The sequence below is a fragment of the Strongylocentrotus purpuratus genome, unplaced genomic scaffold (assembly GCF_000002235.5).
Source record: "Strongylocentrotus purpuratus isolate Spur 01 unplaced genomic scaffold, Spur_5.0 spur5_scaffold_14, whole genome shotgun sequence".
NCBI classification, from domain to species: domain Eukaryota; kingdom Metazoa; phylum Echinodermata; class Echinoidea; order Camarodonta; family Strongylocentrotidae; genus Strongylocentrotus; species Strongylocentrotus purpuratus.
In genome coordinates, this window is record NW_022145599.1 from 8,673,551 (window position 1) to 8,694,531 (window position 20,981).

At 36.1% G+C, this 20,981-nt stretch overlaps 1 protein-coding gene across 1 annotated transcript in view; it reads left to right on the forward strand.

The window, feature by feature from the left end:
• The window catches only part of LOC583360 (TATA-binding protein-associated factor 172), a 51,209-nt gene extending 32,544 nt beyond the window's left edge, over window positions 1-18,665 (forward strand). Inside the window, exons 34-40 of the mRNA XM_030984128.1 lie at window positions 57-205; window positions 814-963; window positions 1,754-1,831; window positions 2,428-2,557; window positions 3,382-3,473; window positions 15,221-15,329; window positions 18,092-18,665. Of these exons, the coding sequence (XP_030839988.1) occupies window positions 57-205; window positions 814-963; window positions 1,754-1,831; window positions 2,428-2,557; window positions 3,382-3,473; window positions 15,221-15,329; window positions 18,092-18,265 (882 nt within the window). The 3' untranslated portion in view covers window positions 18,266-18,665. The remainder of the gene's footprint in view (window positions 1-56; window positions 206-813; window positions 964-1,753; window positions 1,832-2,427; window positions 2,558-3,381; window positions 3,474-15,220; window positions 15,330-18,091) is intronic.
• The last annotated feature ends 2,316 nt before the right edge of the window (window positions 18,666-20,981 follow it).

Sequence of the window (20,981 nt, forward strand, 5' to 3'; positions counted from 1 at the left end):
GTGCGTTATATAAGTAACCAATATTAATATTATCATTAATTTATTTTCCTCTCCAGGCTTTGCAGTATCTACGTAAGGTCTGCAACCATCCGTTACTCGTCCTGAACAACAAGCATCCCCAGTATGAGACGGTTACTAAGCAACTGAAAGTACAGAAATCATCCCTCCATGACATCAACCATGCTCCAAAACTCATTGCTCTCAAGTAAGTTGTATAGTAAAAAATTATGCATTCGTCAGTTTTTATATTGTGTGTGTTGTTTACTGTTCAGGGGAAGAGGGGGGGGGGCTCCTCTCTCACACTATCTTCCTTTTCCCGTCGCATCTTACCTATCTCCATTTTGTTTAGTTGACTTGTTTTCTCTGCTTCTCTCTCTCTCTCTCTCTCCCTCTTTCTTTCCCTATGTCTTTCCTCTCTCTCTCTCTCTCTCTCTCTCTCCTCTCCCCCCCTCTCTTTCCCTCTTTCACTCCCACATTTTGTTTCATTTACTTATTTTAGAGCCTCACTTTGCTCTCTATCTCATTTTGTCTCATGTCTCTTTCTTTTCCTTTCTAAAAGAAGCATCATTGACACAAAAACTTGGCAAAGTTGATTACAATATTTTCTTATCGTCTTGATATTCTTTTCTAATGATAACATATATTCTATAGTCTTTTTAGGCTGATGTGAGTTTTACCGTGAATAAATAAATAAAATTTAACAAAAAAATATATATATATTAAAACTTATATAAAAACAGCCAATTTGTCCTGTATATAGAGTGCTCTGTAACTTTAATTAAATGTTTATATATCATTTTTGTTACTAACTAGACAACTGTTATTGGACTGTGGTATTGGTGTGGATGCTCTAGGGTCTAGTCCAGGTTCTGAGTTGACCCAGTCTGTGGTCAGTCAGCATCGTGTACTGCTCTTCTGTCAACTCAAGGGAATGCTGGACATCGTGGAGAAAGACCTCCTCAGGTTAACATTATTTTGTTGCCTTGTTGTTGATGTAAATGTATTTGAAAGTTTACCTAATCAAATGCACATGTACACTGTAGTATTGGTTTGCATGACTTCATATTGATTGTTTTGTAAGGTGATTTCAATCTAAATTCTTAATCTGTCAATGATCAACTTCAGGACTATGTTTCTTTATTAGTATCAGATTTACTAAAAATAATATCGAATATTTAGGAGCGCTAAAAACAATAAGTACCATAGCGCTTACAAATACAAATATATGAAAAGAGGACAAAAATGTACAGTATAGGAAGTATATCACATAGATCATTGGGGGAAAAGGTGAGTTTTGAGGGATCTTTTGAAGGTGGCAAGACAGGTAATTTCCCTTATGGAAAGAGGGATGCTGTTCCAAGTCTTTGATGCAGCTACTGCAAAGTGTTTTTCAGCTGCTGAGAGTCTAGATTTGGGAATGTTAAGTTTACATGTGTCGGTTGCTGAACGAAGATTAAGAGTTGGCGTATATATTTGGAGGGTGTCATTAAGATATTCAGGTGCCAGATGATTGAGTATTTTAAAAGCATACAATGATCTCATTAACATGCCAGTTAGGTAGCTTAAAATCTGTGTGATCTGTCTCAGAAGAACTTTTGATCCATTTACTTGATGGAATGCTGCTATATTTTGTGATAGGAAAACTCTTGTTTCATCATGTAGTTGTATGAATGAGACCAACCTTCGTCCATCAGGATTGTCTCAGTTTGTTATCATTTGAGATGATGTCATATTCAATATTAATATCTTCCAGATCTCAGATGCCATCTGTAGCCTACCTGAGACTAGATGGCAGTGTGCCTGCTGGCCAGAGGCATGACCTCGTTCACAGGTTAGTGTTTTTGTTTGTTTGTTTGTATTTTTTTCAAATAGTTTTTTAAATGTTTTTGTTTGTATTTGTTTGTATTTATTTGTATGTATTGTTATTTGTTTGTATGTATTTTTTATTTGTTTGTATGTTTTTTGATTTGTTTGTATGTTCTTTTAATTGTTTGTGTTTAAAAAAAAATTGTTTGTTTTTTTTTTTATTTATTTAAGGGGCATATTTAAACCCATATTTTCCCCCCAATGAGTGGTCAAAGTCAGAGCGTCTTTATGTGAACAAATGTAATGATATGGAAAATAGGTGGGCCCGTTGCATAAAACTTACCATTGATGGTAACTTTTCCATCAATGGCAACTACCATGGTAACAGGGCTCAACAGCCAATCAAAATCAAGGTTTCCATGGTAGTTACCATTGATGGCAAAGTTACCATCAATGGTAATTTTTGTGCGACGGGCTCAGATGTTTAGTTATAAAGTTTGTTACTACTACAATCTGACAGCCGTCTCCCTTCTCATATCATATCTATGTTGATCTTTAATAGTACTGTTACATTGGGTTTGAAAAGTTATATTATTCAAGATTCGTTTTGTTTTGTTCCAGATTCAACAATGATCCATCCATTGACATTCTTCTATTGACCACTCACGTTGGTGGTCTGGGGCTGAACTTGACCGGGGCAGACACGGTCATCTTTGTAGAACACGACTGGAATCCCACCAAGGACTTACAGGTAAGGACTACTATCAAGATTTTGATAAATCGATCATGGTTTCTTTCATATTTCGATGAGCCTTTTGCTTCCAAGTCATCTGATGCTTTTGACTCCTGAGGGGATAATAACCAGAAATACCTAAATCTTATGGAAGAAGGGTGTTATGGTGAACTGCATACCCAAGCATCTAATCATTAGCAAGTAATCCCCTCTGTATCCATGTACCATGAAATAATATAAATCAAAATATCAAAGATGATGTGATAAAAATGATCAGGGTCCTGTTTCATCCAACTTGTTATCAATAGTTTAAAAAAACCCTGATATAAGCTACTGAAATCATGGCATCTGATTGGATGAGAGCTGATCGTTATTGATAACAAGTTTTATGAAACAGGGCCCGGTTCTCTCTGATGAAGGTGATGATAGGATTTTGATGCAATAAAAGATGAAGGCTATGAAGAAGTAATTTTTAATAAAGATCAATTACAACAAGAAAGGTAATAATCGTGATGATGATGGTGATAAAAAAGATTGTGATGATGATGATGATGACGATGATGAAAGTAATGATGATGGTGTTAATGATGATGATGATTATGATGATGATGATGATGATGATGATGATGGTGATGATGATGATGATGATGATGATGATGATGATGATGATGATGATGATGATGATGATGATGATGATGGTGATGGTGATGATGATAAAAGTAAAGATATGTATGTTGGGGATGATGAGGATAGTAGTAACTATGATAGTGGTGTTGGTGATGATGAAAGCTATGGTCATGATATCAGTGATGAGGAACATTCTTTCCGCTCAATCTCCACAGGCCATGGACAGAGCTCACAGGATAGGGCAGAAGAAGGTTGTGAACGTCTATCGTCTCATCACCAGAGGTACACTGGAGGAGAAGATCATGGGGTAAGTCAAACCATTATAATAGTAACAAACCTGCTTATAAAGACCACACAGGGCAGACAAGAAAAATGGTCTTTATAGGCAGGTGGTTTTTGTGTACAGGTCCCTTTTAGGCAAAGGTCGGTTTGGTCGGTCACACTAAATCCCGACAAGAAATTGAAGTTTTGCACACCACTAAAATTTATCCATCTTCAAACTCTTAAGTATTTAAGTTTTACCAATCATATTCTAGCTCATCCTGAATCAATCCGAACTGCCGATATAAATATGGGTTGCAAAGCAGTTCTTTGCATGGGGTTGTTGTTGCCAGCACAGCTAGCTAGCTACAATAACCCCTAGTTATCCATCCTTCCGACAATAAACCAACACCCTTGACACCTACTGCCTAATTTCATAGCCCCTAGGAAGTTTTATGAGGGTACCTTTAATTGGGGTTATTTTCAAGGGGTAATTATACTGAGGTACTTGACCTGAGGTGATTGCCCTTCGGGGATGGGTGCCAAGCTTTCTTGTTAACATGATCATTCATTAAAGAATTTTTCCCTATCAGGTTCCCACTTCACCTTTAATAGTCAAGAGTGGTAAATATTGATCAATGTCTTGCCCTATACTGGTAGTGCCATAGCAAGAATTCAGATCACTTTAATAGACCATAGTCGGGTGATTATTCATTAGACCCCCAACACTTCTACCCAACAACGCTTCTTCCTTTCAAACACATTTGAACCCTCTCCTTTGGTTATGTGACACAAATTTGAAAACTTCTACAGCTGGCTGAATAGCAAAATGTTCAATTAATCAACCGGATTCTCATTTCCTGTTTTCCTTTAGATACTTTAAATGATAATGACTTAAAGCTGTATGGAACTGAACAAGCCTTGGCTTATGCCAATCTTCAGCAAATGTTCTTGTAATTACTATATTTTAGGCATTAAGAGATGGAAAAGAAACAAAGATGTTAAGTCTTCTTTGTATCCATGTACATGAATGGTATCAGTTGTCACATTACACTTTCCTTGCGACCCATGGTTAGATGAGGAACATAATCAAGTGGACCATGAAATGCATTTAGTTAAATTTTTAATGTACCAATAGCTTTAATCCTATATTCCTGTTTCCTTTAAACAATGATGAGAGAATTAGCTCTTACCGTAAAAACCAGTAACTCTGTGATGTTGAACTTGGGCTTTGATTGTTAAGGAACGCTTTTATTGCAGCAAGGAAGTTTCAAAATGGCAAAAATGACATGTTGCTAATCAATTATTTCTTGGCACGAAACTTTGGCAAATCTCAAACATTGCCAAATTTGCAGGAGTTACATGTATATACATGCGCATGAAAGTTTATGGTTTAACAGAACATTTATGGGATCAAGACGATACAATTAATGTCACAAATTGTTATTCTTAAGGAAAAGTGTATGTTGTTTTATGGGGAAATATAAATCAGAGTTGTGAGAAAGACTAGATTTGGGTTGAATCACTAGACATGTGCTATTTTAGTTCCCAAGGTCTGATTAACAGGTGACTTTAAGTTCTTCACTAGATTTGTGTGTGAGTCTTAGTATGTGTCACGCAATGGTTCACCATTGGTTCAACAAGGTCATAGTCAAAACCATGCCACTCTGTGCTTTTTTTTTAAAGAGTGCATCCATACATTTTATCTTCCTGAATAGATTAGAGCAATGTTTGTTTCCTACTTAGCTCATAAAATATGAAGTACAGTGAAACCTGTCTATAAAAACCGTCCAAGGGAGACAAGAAAAGTGGTCTTTGTAAGCAGGCGGTCATTATGTACAGATTCCTTTAGTACATGTATGAGAAACTATTTCAAGGGAAACAAAAAATGTGGTCTTTGTAGACATGTGGTCTTTCTATACAGGTGTGACTAAAGCATGTTGGACTGTTTATGGACAGGACAAATCTAAAAGCCTGATTCGGTCAGGAAGAGATTATCCATACATGAATCGTTTGTATTATATCCCCCTTTCTTTCTCGGGGGAGGGGGAATGAGGGCTATTGTGGGCCTTTGGGGGTGGGTATTCAGAAAAATATGTTATCTTGTGTAAGTGAAAGTATGGTGAGGTTAGGTATTCTGAAAAAGCATTTTACCTTATGTTGGTGAAAGTATGTCGCTTGGGACAGGCGTGTGGTAATGTCTGCTCAATGCTAGCTACATGCGCATGCGGAAGAGTATTCTGAAGAGTATGTCACCTTGTGTTAGCGAAAGTATGTGAGTTGTCATAACAACTTTAATTTGGGATAAGTCTTTGTGGTTAGGTCTGCACAAAGCTAGCTGCATACATGTACATGTACGCAAGTTGTTGGGAGAAGCACTTGCCCAAGAACCAATAATAAATGTGTGTCAGTGTTTTTTCCATGGAAATTTCAGTTAATTATGAACTTTAAAGACCCTATCTGATGAAGAAAAAAAAAGCTGAATGAACATAAAATACAAATATAAAGGAATGACAAATATTTCCCCTTTCAGGATTGCACAAAAGCAAATTTAAACCTCATTTTCTGCATCCCTCCAAATAACAGGTCAACAGGGTTCAAATTTTCTGCTGTTACGGTGAAGACATAACATGTGGCCCTGATCAGCTCGCTTAGTATTGAAACTGAGGCTATGAACGGTGCTTGATTAATGCAAAGTCATTGTGAATACTGGTATGCGTATTCCACATACCGTAAGATGTTGTCATCAAGTCGATAGTTAGATTTTAGCTGTTACTCCTCTGACAGACACTAAAATACCATATGATTGATATTATTGGAATCTATGGCTGATTAGCGTACAGTTGATATACAAATCATATATTTAATTTTTCATTTCGACAGAGTCTTTAATATTACTTTCCACTTACACAAAAGATATAGTTTACAGAATACAACCCCTCAACTTCACTCATATACCAACTCCTTACTGAAGCTCAATACATGAAAAAAGAAGAGTGTATCAAATTTAGCATTGACACACCCAATGAAAGGAAGTGCCATTGATCAGAATCTGAATAATAAAACAAATATGGGAACAGTGTACTTTATCTAGCTTGACATCATCAGAGATTACTTTTGCCTTTAAAGTTGAAGTTAAATTTTTAACCTTAAAGTCATGTCATTCTCAACATTTAATACTTAGTATAATCATGGACTTGTATTATTGCATAACTTTCTGTCAATTGCTGATAAGGGTATATTTTAGGTTTGTACAAAACAAGTGGAGTAGTAGAGAATGGTGCTTTAACATCGCTGTCATATGACTGATTTGTAAATTAATTTGGTTTTCTTCAAACAAACAAAATGATAAATTTTCAATGTTGATATTTGTGTGATCTTTCGCAAACTTTCACTAACGTGGTTCTTTGGCCTTGGGTTTTCTGGTTTAGTTCCCTGTTCATAACCCCACTCTTTTTCATTTTACAGGAAATACATGATCATGTTTGATGGCTTTGAAATATGAGTAAGAAGTTCCTTAGTGAGTGTTCAGGACACTGGTGTTTTTTGTTTAATAGTGAAAGTATGTTAGTGGTGAGAACAACTGTAAACCTGGATAAGTTTCGTGTTCATGTCTGCGCAAAGCTAGCTGCATACATGCATTCAAATAGTTGGGAGAGAGACACTTGCCTGAGAAACATCACTGAGAAGTGAGAACATTCCTAAGTGGGTAGTCTTGAACATTTTAAATTCTGTTCACATTTGAAATCATTTTCTAACTACACACACAATTTACACAACAACAAATGTTATTCACATTGTAACAGATATCTGACATTTTTTTTAAACTCACAAGATGAATGAATTATTTTGTTATGAGGAAAAAAAAAGAATTTTAGAGACAAATTTGCAAGAATAAACCAATAATGGTTTTCATGTTTATAGAATCAAGCAAATTTGTTAAATAAGGACTTGGATAGTGAATATAATAAGCTCTCTTTGAAGTGAAGCTGGCGTACATTTTCACATTTTCGAATTAAATATTTCATCAATATTCGGTTGAAGATATCCAATGTTGTAAGGATCTGCCAGACTGCCACTCAGAAAACCCCAAAATAGACCAAGATATGAATCTAGCATTCTTACTCCTTCAACGCCCTCCCATCTAGGTACAGGTGGCCTAATTTGATTTAACCTTGTTCTTCAAGGCTCAACTACATAATCATAGGGGAAACCCCTGATTTTTCCCATTCATACTTCCCTGTTAAGAGAGGTTTTGAACTTTCATATTAGTTCTATTACTTTAATTGTCTGGCCCTATCCAACTCTTGTCAACAGGAAAGATGTAATTTCTCAAGAACTTAAAGGAGACCTTTCATCATTAAAATTATGAAAAGTTTGCTCTTGATGATGATTTGGGTTCTATGATGGTAACTATCAGCTTAACAATATTCTATGAAGAGAAATTACAAGTTTATGTACTTTCTATAAAATGAAAGTAAAAGTGATTTGTTAGTAGACTGTGTGCAGCTGTTTTCTCTCATTTATTTTGTTGATTCTCCTGTACTGATCACCCATGTAATGTTGAACTGTTTTTGTTTTCTTTCTTTCTTTTCATTCATTTTTTAAATTTCTTTTAAAATTATATACATATATATTGTATTGTTATTAATATTATTGTTATTTATTTATTTATTTAAAAAAAACATTTAAATTTTTTATTTTTATTTTATTTTATTTATTTATTTATTATTATCATTATTATTATTATTATTATTATTTTTTTTTTTTGGAGGGGGGGGGGGGGAGGGGGACGAGGTGAGTTTTATTATACATATGTGTACTAGCTATACACAAATTATTTTTCAGGTGAAAGGTTCCCTTTAACTCCTGTAATCACTTAAAGATGATGAGAGAAGTGAAACTGAGAATCAAGTCATGTGCATACTCTGAGATAACAGTTGGACTTCGTGGAACGATTAGTTACGATTAAGTGTGAACTAATGATCTCTTGCAATAATATTAGTCCCATGTACATGTAATAAAAGTGTTTTACTACACACACATCCTTTCGTTTAGATTACCAAGAAGTGATATGGCGGAACTTTGAAATAATCCACCTCTAGTACATACAAACCTTAGCTAGATGCTAGAATGAGGAGGAAAAATCATCATTTTTTCTTTGTATTTCAAAGAAAGTGCTTGTACATATGACATTTTTATTTAATGAAATGTTTGTTATCATATCAATCATTAAGCCCCCCTCCCAAAGTTTTCAACCTTTGCGATCCAGGATCATGTCTCTCTATGTGCACTTGTTGAATCATACTGGAACCCCCATTCTCGCCTCATGTCATGTGACATACCACCTGACGAATGTGTCATATGACAGTGTGGATTTTAGTGCACACGTCCATGTCACATCAGATTTTGCGGCTTGGTGTTTTTTATTCATGAATTTTGTTTTCCAAAGTGAGAAAGGCATGCAATGTACAGTAATACATCCATTCTAGCACTGGGATAATGCCTACAGTAGGAAAATTTGTCAAATAAAAGTATCATTATCACACTATTTCCTATTGCACACTATCACCTCGCAAAATACATTAACATGCATAATAGCCATTGCTATGTCAGACATACCTCAGTATTGCCTAGAGAGAAAGATTGTGATGTGCTATTGGGTGAAAGATTGTGTTGCTCTTTATTTGCAGGTTTTCCTTCGTGTAGGTTACCATCATCCTGTGAAAAGAAAAGGCTTGTTCACAATCACATATATACTGCAGTAAATTAAAGGTGTTTTCTTCTAAAGCGTACTTAAATAAGCACTGTGAACTTCACATTTTTGTATCTTAGAACACACAGATTTAAAAGTCAGTATGTGTAGGACCATTGTTGCATGCAGAAACTGTTTTCATCCCCACCTCTGATTCATTTAGTACACACAATAACAAAAAAAACCTACGATTTACCATCGCATATGTGAATGAACCTTAATGAAGGTAATCATCTGAGGATGTAGGTGTATGTTTCATTGGAGTTCTCTTTATTTCGTAATCAATTAATACAGTCCAATGAGTAATTCTCAATCAGTGTCATTGGTCTGTATTTCTACAGAGGAAACACCCTAATCGAACTGCTTTTCCGGGCAAATGTCAATTTTATTGTCATGCAAATCCTTGACTTTGTAGATGTCAACCATAAAAGGATTGTTTTGTTATTAGTGTTCACATTGGTAGAGCTTGAGTTAACAGCAGTCCCAGTGAAAGTGACAATCACAAATCGAGGCAAAACAGGAAGAACGTCAGTATAACGGTGGGATTTACGTAGTTGTTCTGATTTTACTCACCTTTCCAGTGATGTACATTTCAACTGTAGGGGAACGCCCTTTGGTGTCTGTTCATGGTTGCATACATTCTTTGTAAACTTCTACTAATAAGGCTGAATTGATCAGAAATGTCAGTGACTCAATAATGACTCGTGTTTTCTCAGTCTAACAACTCTTTTTGATGTAAAGTACATGTAAGTGGAGTTGCAGTGATATATTTCTGGATTGATTCATTTCAATCTTTTTTTGTTCTATGGTTAGAATAGGATGGTTAGAAGCTCCCAACAAATTCATAGCAATTCTTTATTTTGTGATGGTACTCATTTAGGATTAACAAACAACAATATTTCATCATCCAGTACTTCATGGATTATTTGATTCCCTCTGTATTCTGTAATGATAAAAACTTGTTTGATTTCCCGGTGCTATCATTTTTTTTTTAATGCATTAGTTACTGTGTGAATTTTAAAAATTCTGTTTCTATGGAAGAAAATTATCTTTACATTGTATCCATTCCCACCAGAACAATGAACAGAAGGTTCATTTATATTGCTATTTGGTCCAATGCCAAGTGGGCGAAATGGTTTTGACTAATTGGTCATTGAACTAAATGACTATTGGACTATTTGAGTATTGGACAAATTGGTTATTGGTTGAAATGTTGATGGACGAAATGAGTGTAGACTAAGTGATGTTTAGACCAAGTGGCAATTTACCAAGCAGTACCGTAATGTACAACTCCACTGTGCAGACAGAGTGCAGCAACCACTATAGACAGCCCAACAACTGTCGCTGGTGATGGCTTTGAATAAATACGACTGTTTCCTGGTTGCCGGGGGTAACAGGAAGCAGGGCAAGTGGGTCTGTTTCCCCCCTCGGGCTGGGTAGGAAATCCCGAATTGTCTGAGTCTTATTCTCACACAGCTGATCCGCTCATTAAGGGCAAAGACACTTGTTGCTTGCTTCCGCAGCTCCCTTGAATCATCACTTTGCAGTAACCTGTTTGTTGCAAAAGAATTTTAAGGTTCATGTACATGAATATTTATGGTAGAGCAGTGAGGTACAATGGCTTTTTTTCTTTTCTTTCTTTTTTTTTTTCTTCTTCTTTTAGTATGATGAGTTTGAAAAATGCTATCCTTTGTCTCCTCTCAAAGCAAACTTGAAATGGAATCAATCTCTCGCGAATACATCCTGTAGATTTGGCTGGAGATATTAATTTGGGGGAATTTTAACACTCACGCTGTACTGCCTCAAATGATGTTGCGACTCCAATATTGTCTACTTACGAAAGTCAGTCGGTGGATTTACATGTATCTCTCAGAGAGTAGTCTATACTTGGATAGCTATAATACAGTCATACCTGTTTATAAAGAGCAAACAAGAGAGACAAAAAAGTAGTCTTAATATGCAGGTGGTCTTTATGTACAGGTTCCTTCATTACATGTTTCAATTGGAAACCATTTTCAAGGGAAACAAACAAAATGTGGTCTTTGTAGACACGTGGTCACTCAAGCAGGTTTTACTGTATATCAGTTTCAGAATGACAAATTATGTTTCTAGAAGGATAGACACCTTGTCTAGCAATTAAAATGCAGGCGATATATATGTGCCTTTGTAACTTTTAAGGTTTGCCACAAAGTGCAGCAATTTGGGGGGTTAAAATTCAACCTCACCCATTAAAGTTAAAGACCGGTTCTGGTCATGCGATTGCATTGTGAAAGAAACGTTGTGGAATCGATCAGAAAAGGTTGATCATCTAGTATATATAAATATTGGTGTGTACTACAATGTTCTGGAATCATCAAAATGATTAGAAATTTGCCCCAGTCTTGGTAAAGTTACAAGCACTGTACACAGAAAGATGTAACGGTATATGGGACTACGCGACACGTGCGCAACACGTGCGCGATATCTATCAGGTCCAAATAGATATAATAATTTAACCCAATATATCAATTAGTAGGCGGTTTCTCTGCAAATTTGTATCATCACGTATTAGTCAAAACATATTCTTTCACATGATTGGTAATAAGAGCTTCCGTTTCATTTTTTGAGAGGAGGGTGTTTCCAAAACTGGATTTTACCCTGAAAATTCCACCTCACCCATCAAACCAAGCAGTATATGCACAGACTGTCAGCTCTCCTTATGAATGAGAGCAACATGTTTGAGGTTGAAGTTGAGGTCGTCAGGGCGTGGCCAGCCAGTCTCTCATGTTGTACTTAGTTGATCTTTTAACAAGCTCAGCCCTTCCTCTGCAGACAAGACAAAAACAATATCCAACTTCCCTTCCACCGCCATGTTTACCGACATGGGATAGCAATGTGTGTTCTTGTTTTTTAGCTTGACTTTCCCACGGACTATGATTATTTTTTTTTCCTTTTTTTTTTAAAATTAAAAAAAAAAATCTTTAAAAAATGTTTTAACCATTTATGATTATTCTGTCTGGGAATGAAAACTTCTTGAAAGTATAGTTAATAAGAATATTTACAAGAATATAAATTTGCAGTACATGTCGATTGCATTGTGTGTTGATGTTCACCCGAATGTGTTTGACCACATCATCATTTCAGTTCAATTGTGTGTGTGGGAGAGGGGGGGGGGGGTGAGCTTCAAAATCGAATTATTCAATCTACTTAGGAACCACAATATATGTATAGGCAAGCATAGACCTACTTCTGAAATTAGATAATGGGAAAGATCATATTTTCCACTTTATCTCTGAGGGAAACCATGTTGTAAGAAGAACATTATTCCCCACAAGGTGAAAATGGTGCACATATTGCTGGCAGACATGAATATGATAACCAGAGTAACAGAGTTTGTTAACCAAAGTGCTTCAGAAAAGTACTGTTAGTATTTCATCAAGTTGCCGTATATGAATTTGGTAGTCTTTAAGGCTGGTTGTAATTGCTATTGTCAATTGGTCCTGGTACTATGACAACAATAACAACAAGGAAAGAAGATTGTCTTCTTCAGGAAGCCTGCCTGATTAAGTTGACCTTGAGAATGACATTCACACAAGCATCATATATATATATATTGTTATATATATTTTATTGTCTCGCCTGCGTAGCAAAAAGCGAGACATAGGCGCCGCTTTTCCGGTGACGGCGGCGACGGCGACGGCGGCGGCGGCGTCAACATCAAAAACTTAACCTAAGGTTAAGTTTTTGAATTTTTGATATAATTTTTAAAGTATAAGTTCTTAGTCAATGAAACTTTGACTATAGGGTAATCAAGTATCCCCAATCATGTGAGTAGAATTTCAGATCACAAGGTCAAGGTCAAAGGTCATTTCAGGTCAACAGACTTGGACTATGTTGTAGCATCATCATCGAAAACTTAACCTTTCCAAAATTTTTCAACCGAATTTGATTCTGATTGTTTCATATGATAGGGCTAGAAGGGGGATTTAAAATTTCTACACAGAATCGTGAAATTCATTATCTATGCTAATTTATGCAAATTTATTCGAAATCACAAAAAAGGCTTCTTCTCCTTCATTTTTCGACCGATTTTGATTTGGTTTGCTTTATATCGTTGAGCTAACTTTGGTACACCATATTTCTACACAGAATTTTGAAGTTGTTCTCCATTAATTAATTATGGTAATTTATGCAAATTTATTCCAAAAATAACAAAAATTGCTTCTTTTCCCTCATTTCTTGACCGATTTTGATTTGGTTTGCCTTATCTGGTAGAGCTAAATTTGGAACACTAAACTACTACACATAATCGTGAGATTTTGCTCCATTGATTATTTATGGTACTTTATGCAAATGAAATGAAATTATGTCCCTTCCAGGGCATCAAATTTTTATTTTTAGACCAGTTCAAAAGTGAACCACATAAAATTTCCGATATTTGTTGTTGCGAGATGCGGATGAGCACTCCGTCATTGACGTTCTGGTTTATCATATTGAATTGCGTTATGCAGGCGAGACCGCCGAGAGCGTTTCCCTTGTTTATTTTAAAGGTAATTGAATTGGAAGAAGAAAACAATTTATTCCAACAATACAAATGATGGGCATTGTTCTAGAGAACACAAACGTACATTGAATTGGCTTAGTATCAAAGTAAAATAACCAGGACAAAGTAAAATAACCAGGACATTTTCCATCCTCACAGGTGTAAGAACTCTCCCCCCCCCTTTTTTTTTTACCCCTTTGACATGTACCGGCACTGTTAAAACTTTTAAAACCTCTTCTGTACCAAAATCAAGAATTCTTAACTTTCTTTTGATATATATATCAAGGAGTTGATTTTGAGTTTTTTATTCTCTGTTTCTTCGTTATATGATTTTTTTTTCCCTTCTCCTATGGGAACAAACTACAGCTCTTGCTTGTTTATGTTTCTAAAAAGAAAAAATGCTATTTTGAGCATCTAGACACAACATGACTAGCCTGCCCACACCATGGAAAAGTCAAAGGTTGACACTGCATACATTTATGTATGTAAAACAAGTCTCCAGAACCTTTGCTCTTATTTTTGTCTTAAAACTTGTTATCAGAGTTTACATTCAACAAGGGATTATCTGACTACTTTTGGAGTCAGAGTCAGAGTAGAGATCCCATGTCTGTGAAAGTATTATTGAATGCTTTATATCTCATGATCGGCATCTCTTATTACAGGAATTTTTAATTGCAAAGATATGATTTAAAGGTATCTGGAGGTCTTCCAACTTCCATTGATGAACTAAGAAATATCTTGATAATAACAATAGTATTATTATTTTCTTGTATAGCGCATATGGCATTGTGTGTGCATGTATGATGTCTACATGTTAATTATTACCCTGGCTATAGAGCCAGCCTAGTTATCAGCACATAGCATATTTCAAGGAAAAAAATCTTGCGAGGTACTGACATATACATGTACATGTACCTCACCTGGGTTGAGTATGGCAATTAAAGATCAATGTCTTGGCAAAGTATGTTTGTGTAGTGGCAGGGACTTGAACCCTAAATCGTAGTACTTGTGCACTAGACCATAGCACCTCAGAGAACAAATAATTCAAGTGTGATGTCATTTGTAATCATGAGAGCAGATGAGAATGGTGAGATAAATAATTCCTAGTTTCTAGTTTCTCTTTTGGATGGATCCCAAATAGGAAGGAGGGAGTTGATCGAGGGGGAATATATACAAATCGTTAGTTAACATCCCATTGGAATCACAGCCCAATAGTGTCTCCCCGCCCCTGATTTAAAGCGCCTGCTCATATGAAGAGTCTTCCTTCAGATCTTCAGGTCTGTCGAGAAATCTGTATTAAATCGTTTTCCTTGGTCAATTATCTATCACTAATTGTGTTCCTAATCCTGTCGATGGAATATGTGGTGATATCCTGAACCTCGCACAAAACTGATTGTGTTGTTTCCAAATAGGAATGAACAACTACCAGTTAACGTACATGAACATGCATGTGCCGTTAGATTTGAAATGTGATTATCGCTTCATTCCTGTTCTTATCCTTATTTTTCTCTTTCAGACTTCAGAAGTTTAAGCTGAACATTGCTAACACAGTCATCACCCAGGATAACTCCAGTCTACAGTCTATGGGAACAGAACAGCTCCTCGACCTCTTCAACTTAGATATGGTATGTTCCTTTCATTTATACATTTCCAAGCGACATGTCGAGGGGTCAGTGACACAAAGACGTAACTCCATTTTGGCCATTTTGAGCACTTGGGCCTTTAAGGAGTTAAGTCTATGTTTCACTAGCCATTGACTTCAATGCGGTGTTGGGTGGAGTTCAGTCTTTGTGCTTCCTGGAAAGCCCTCATTTTTCTGAACATATTTATATCAAATACTCATTTTGGCAAAATATGGAGCTACGTCTTTGTGTCACTGAAGCCTCAATGTGTGACTTGGCGTGTATTACGTCTGACAAATTGATAAAGAAATAGTTTTGCTCTTCAGAGAATTCTTAGAATTATGAGATACATTATATTCAAACTTTAAGACCCTAATTGGCATCATAAAAACTTGATACGTGTAGTTATTATAATTTTAAATAAAGAAATGGTTTTGCTCTCCCAAGAATTCTTAGAAATATGAGATACAGTAAATTCAAACTTTGAGATATAGTATACCCTTGTCATCATACACACTTGATACATGTAGCTATTGTTATTTTAAATAAAAAAATGGTTTTACTCTCACAAGAATTCTTAGAATTATGAGATACAGTATATTCAAAATTTAATATATGGTATACCCTTGTCATCATAAACACTTGATTCATGTAGCTATCATGATTTTATTTTACATGTAGAACATGTTGGTCTGACATCAAAAGCAAATAGACAATAGTAGAAAATAGTTTCACTTTTTCCACAATTCTCATATTTCTCAGAACTCCCAGGTGTGCACATCTTAAATAGATATGATATTCTTTCCAATTTACAACTGTGTAGCTGCATGTACTATGCTTCATACATGTAACTGGTAGGTCTGAATAAAAAGGACCACAAGTCTTCAGATTCTTTGTTTCATTTTTGCCAGAATTCTCAGAAATTCTGGATCTATTTACCTGAGCAATAGTATATATTTTTTTTCCATTTAGGTTTGAATTTAAAAAAATATTTAAAAAAAGTTTGTATGTCTTTAGAATTCTCAGACTATGACTCTAGACTAGAAGGTCCAAGTGCCGCAGAAGCTATCATAACATTTTGTTGGAAGCCTTTAATGAATGAAAAGATTAATTCATCTGTCATCATCCACTTTCAAATCGATTACAGAGCTCTCAAGCAAATTTCCTGTTACATACTCCACATTAATACTAGCGAGATAATTTTGCACATTCCCTATACAGATTATGATACCACATGTGATCACATTGAAGTTTTATTGCCTTTAAAAACTGGCTTTCATGAGTGTTTGTAAAGTGATACAAGCAATGACATTTTTTTAAATTAATGCAACCATCACCTATTAATATGCTTAGCACATAAATGTAGTTTGTGGGTTTAAATTGTTCTAGTAAGTCTGCCTGTGTCACTTTTCAAGTTTCCTGATAAAGTGTTTTCATCAGCTTCAACCTTAGATTTGCTCATGTTCTGTAGGATTTTGCATTGATATAGCTGATTGCCATTGATACAAACAATAAAAACATGTTGCAGTGCAAAAAAAGTTGAAAAGAGTCACCATTAATGAATAAATATGATACAGTGTTTGTGAATACCGGTAAGAACTAAGTGTACACTGTCTTTAAAAACTCTAAAGAATATTCAAAGTTTGTAGAAAGAACTTGATAGCTGTGACTTATTCCTTTAATTTTTAAAGGGTGAAACAGCTTTCAAGTTTTTAGATGAAGAGCTTTTTGCAGTATATTTATGCAAATGTATTATTATTTTGATATGAGGTAAATAAGAAAGCATTGAACAAAGGAAGAAGAAGAAAAAAAACTTTACATACATCATGATACAATGTACATGTATATTATACACTCAGCAAAAAATGTATCGCTGAAGAGGTTCATCTAGTTTGTGATACAATTTTTGAAATAATTCTTCTTTTGAATATTGGTGAACTTATACCCCTTTCAAACTGGCCTGACTTTCATCGGATGCATCCGGACGCATCCGATGAAACTGCCAGTATGAATGCTACAGAGGAGAAAAAGCCGATAGAATAGCTGATGAAAAGAAGAGAAATAGGCGATTAAATTCTCCTGCTCAAGAGCATGAGAAATGTTCATTCTATCGGTGTGACACCGATGAAACAGCCGCTATGAATGCATTCGGGAGAAAACAGTGATTAAAACACCGATTAAAATGGTCAAAGGTTGCAGTGTACACGCGCTTTATCGTAACCAGCTTTGTTTGTTCAATTATGGTTGAACATGCTGCATGCTAGCTAGATGGAGTGCGGGCTTAATAATTACGCAATAATTCTTCACTTCCGGCAAGGGCTCGCCACAGCGAGTGAATTTCACCGGCAGTATGAAAGCGACAGCAGGGAAAAAGGCTGTTTCACCTTTGTCTACATAAGGAAAATTTAATCGGTATTTTCATTGGTGTGAATCCGATAGAAGCCAGTTTGAAAGCAGTATAATTTGTGCTGATCACAAGCATTCTGACTTATTTTTATTGATATTATTTTGTTTCCTTGATCTCAGACAAATTGTTAGTTGCTCCTATATATGTAATATTACATGTACATCTATTTGTGGATGGCTGTCTGACTGTCTGTAAACACTTGAAAGCAAATATGGTACTCTATTTACATTTGTTTCATTGATATTGAACAAAAAAGATGAACTGTTCCTATTCACGTTAATGTAGAACAAGATATCCGTGTGACAGTGTGATATATCAAACATCTTTTTATTTATTGTTTATTTTTTTAATTCTATAGAATGGCCCTATCGGACCTGGGGAGGCAACCATTGAGGGGAATGGAAGCAAGAGTAAGCAAGGTCCAAACTCAATGAACTCCATCCTCTCCAACCTCGGTGATCTGTGGGATGAGAGCCAGTATGAGACCGAGTACAATCTTGAAGACTTCATGCAAAGCTTAACGTCAAGATGAACAGGTGGGACCAGGCTGATGTGTTGAGGACAATGCGTGGAAGCGAAGGAGTGGGACTAACTTGTGTTCTCCGCAAGTTATACATGTACATGAAAAGTGGAGTGCATGGCTGCTGCAGTTTTTGGCATGCAACAACACAGTGCAGACAGAAGAAACTAGATTTGTTTGGAAGAGCATCTGACTTTTCTTGTCAAATTAGAGAGTTTATGCAAAAGAATGAATGGATGGGACCATGGCTGAATATGTTCGAAAGTCATTTCGTAAATATGGCATGCATGGGGCTGATCTCATTTGCTTGTAGAAAATGGTGCAGAGAGGATGACACCAATTTAAGCCTTTGGGACTGAAGTGGTAAGAAGGGGTGCCTTTGAGTAAAGCGGAGACGGAGCCTTGAAGAATGTGTGTAGAGAGAGAGAGAGAGAGAGAGAGCGCAAGTGAATTGAGCCAAGGTGATACCCACAGTAAAACTGCGGGACTGAGCTAGTTTCGCATTGCTGAGTAAAACCACTTTACAATTGTTTACATTTGAAGAAAGAGGGCATGTGTAATACATGGATGAACATCCGCCTGTTGGACAGTGGCATATAAACACTTGAGAATAAACATGCTACTTCATATCAGCAGAAATGGAAGATTTACACATGTAGATCCTGCAAATGTACTTGCCAACCAAATAGATTAATTGTCAAGTGTCGGGTTTATAGTTTCAGGATAGACCAACCCTTCACTTGTAGATGATCTGGGCAGCGTTTCACAAAACCATCATAAGTACAAGTTAACCGTCATCCCATCGGAATACATGAAAGACCAGTATTGGAAACGCCCCAATTTCTAAAAATGAAATGGAAGCTCTTATTACCAATCATGTGAAAGAATATGTTTTGACTAATACATGATGATAACAATTTTGCCGGGAAACCGCCTACTAATTGATATATTTGGTAAATTAGTTTATCTACATGGTCTGTGAGGGATAAACGCATGTGTTGCGCACGTGTGCGTATAGTCCCATATTCATCTTTCTGTGTACAGTGCTTGTAACTTTACAAATACTGCGCCAAATTTCTTATCATTGTGATGATTCCAGAACCTTACAGTACACACCAATACTTATATGCTAGATGATCAACCTTTTCTGCTCGATTCCACAACGTTTCTTTCAAAATGCAATCGCATGACCATAACTGGTCTATACCTTTAAGTTTAACACCCGTTTATATGGGATGTCGGTGAACTTGTGCGTACAACCCTTTCATGCAACCTGTACTCTATCTTAGCATGTACATTAGTATAGGAGGACATGTTCTGCTTGTGTATCGTCTGTTAAGAGCCAGAAGGACGTTCACTAACAAGCTATAACTTCCTTCTTGCCCTCATCAGATAGTACAGTGAAACCTGTCCATAAAGACCACCCAAGGTAGACAAGAAAAGTGGTCTTTATAGACAGGTGGTCTTTTTGTACAGCTACCTTTTAATAGTACATGTTGCAATGAGAAACCATTTTCAAGGGAAACAAAAAATGTGGTCTTTGTAGTCAGGTGGTCTTTGTAGACAGGTGGTCTTTCTATACAGGTGGTCCCTAAAGCAGGTTTGACTATATATCATTCCATTTGAAGAACTTGCCTCTGTTCTGACCCCTGTCCTCTGTCTTAATCAGAGTTATTTTTGGTGGGGTCGATAAACTTTTGAGTATGGTATGACTCACACCTCCACCCAAGAGACAATACCTGGGGCCCGTTTCACAAAACTTGTCATCGGTAACAAGTTACAGTCTTTGTTATAAGCTACTGAAATCCTTGCTTCTGATTGGTTATCAGCAGATTTGTCACTGACTTTGGTCATTTGTCATTGAACAAGGCTTGGTGAAACGGGTCCCTGGTTAGCATATTGTAAAGAGAGCTGAGACAACCCATGCATACAGTTAACAACTAAATTATTCATATCCCTTGTAAAATGTGATGCCTTTTGTGTTGTTTGTAACTCAAGAATGGACGCTGGACTGGTTGAATTAGGGCCTTTGTTAAATAATTTTAGATGTAAGCTTTAATATTTCACATTCTCAAGAAACCTAAATTGGGAGAAATCAATTTTTCACATACCGGGTACTTATAAATTACAAAAGTTGGTAAGGATATAAATAATTTAGTTGTTGACTGCACATGTATGAATCTGTTACTGATTGTTTTTATTGAGATACTCTATTGAGAGGGCATTGTAGGATTGGAAAGATGGATTTCTCTTGGATTCATGGATACATGAAGTATAGAGTAGTATTTATTAACTCTATGGACCCTCTGTCGGGGTATGAGAGTACAAACAAAGAAAACGTATTTAAAGAATATTACACATACATTGGTTTGATGGTTTGTTTTACCCGACTGCTAAGAAAGCATGTGTAAATTGTGTATGCTTATAAGTAAGCAACCAGAGGACCAACGGCTTTAAGTCCTCTCTGAGGGACTTGGCAACGAGAATTAATGCCTTACCTAAGGGCACTAGCGCATCGACTTGGTTTGGAACCCGGGACCTTCCGGTTACGAGACCACTGCTCTTCCAATGAGCCACCGCATCTCCTCAGTGTGTACAAAGTAGTTACATATTGTATTACAAAAATTTATTTAAAAAAAACATATTTACAAGACTAGCCGTTCTGGCTTCTTGACTATTCTACCATTTCAAGTATATCCATTTCTATTTCTCTTACGTTCTATACAAT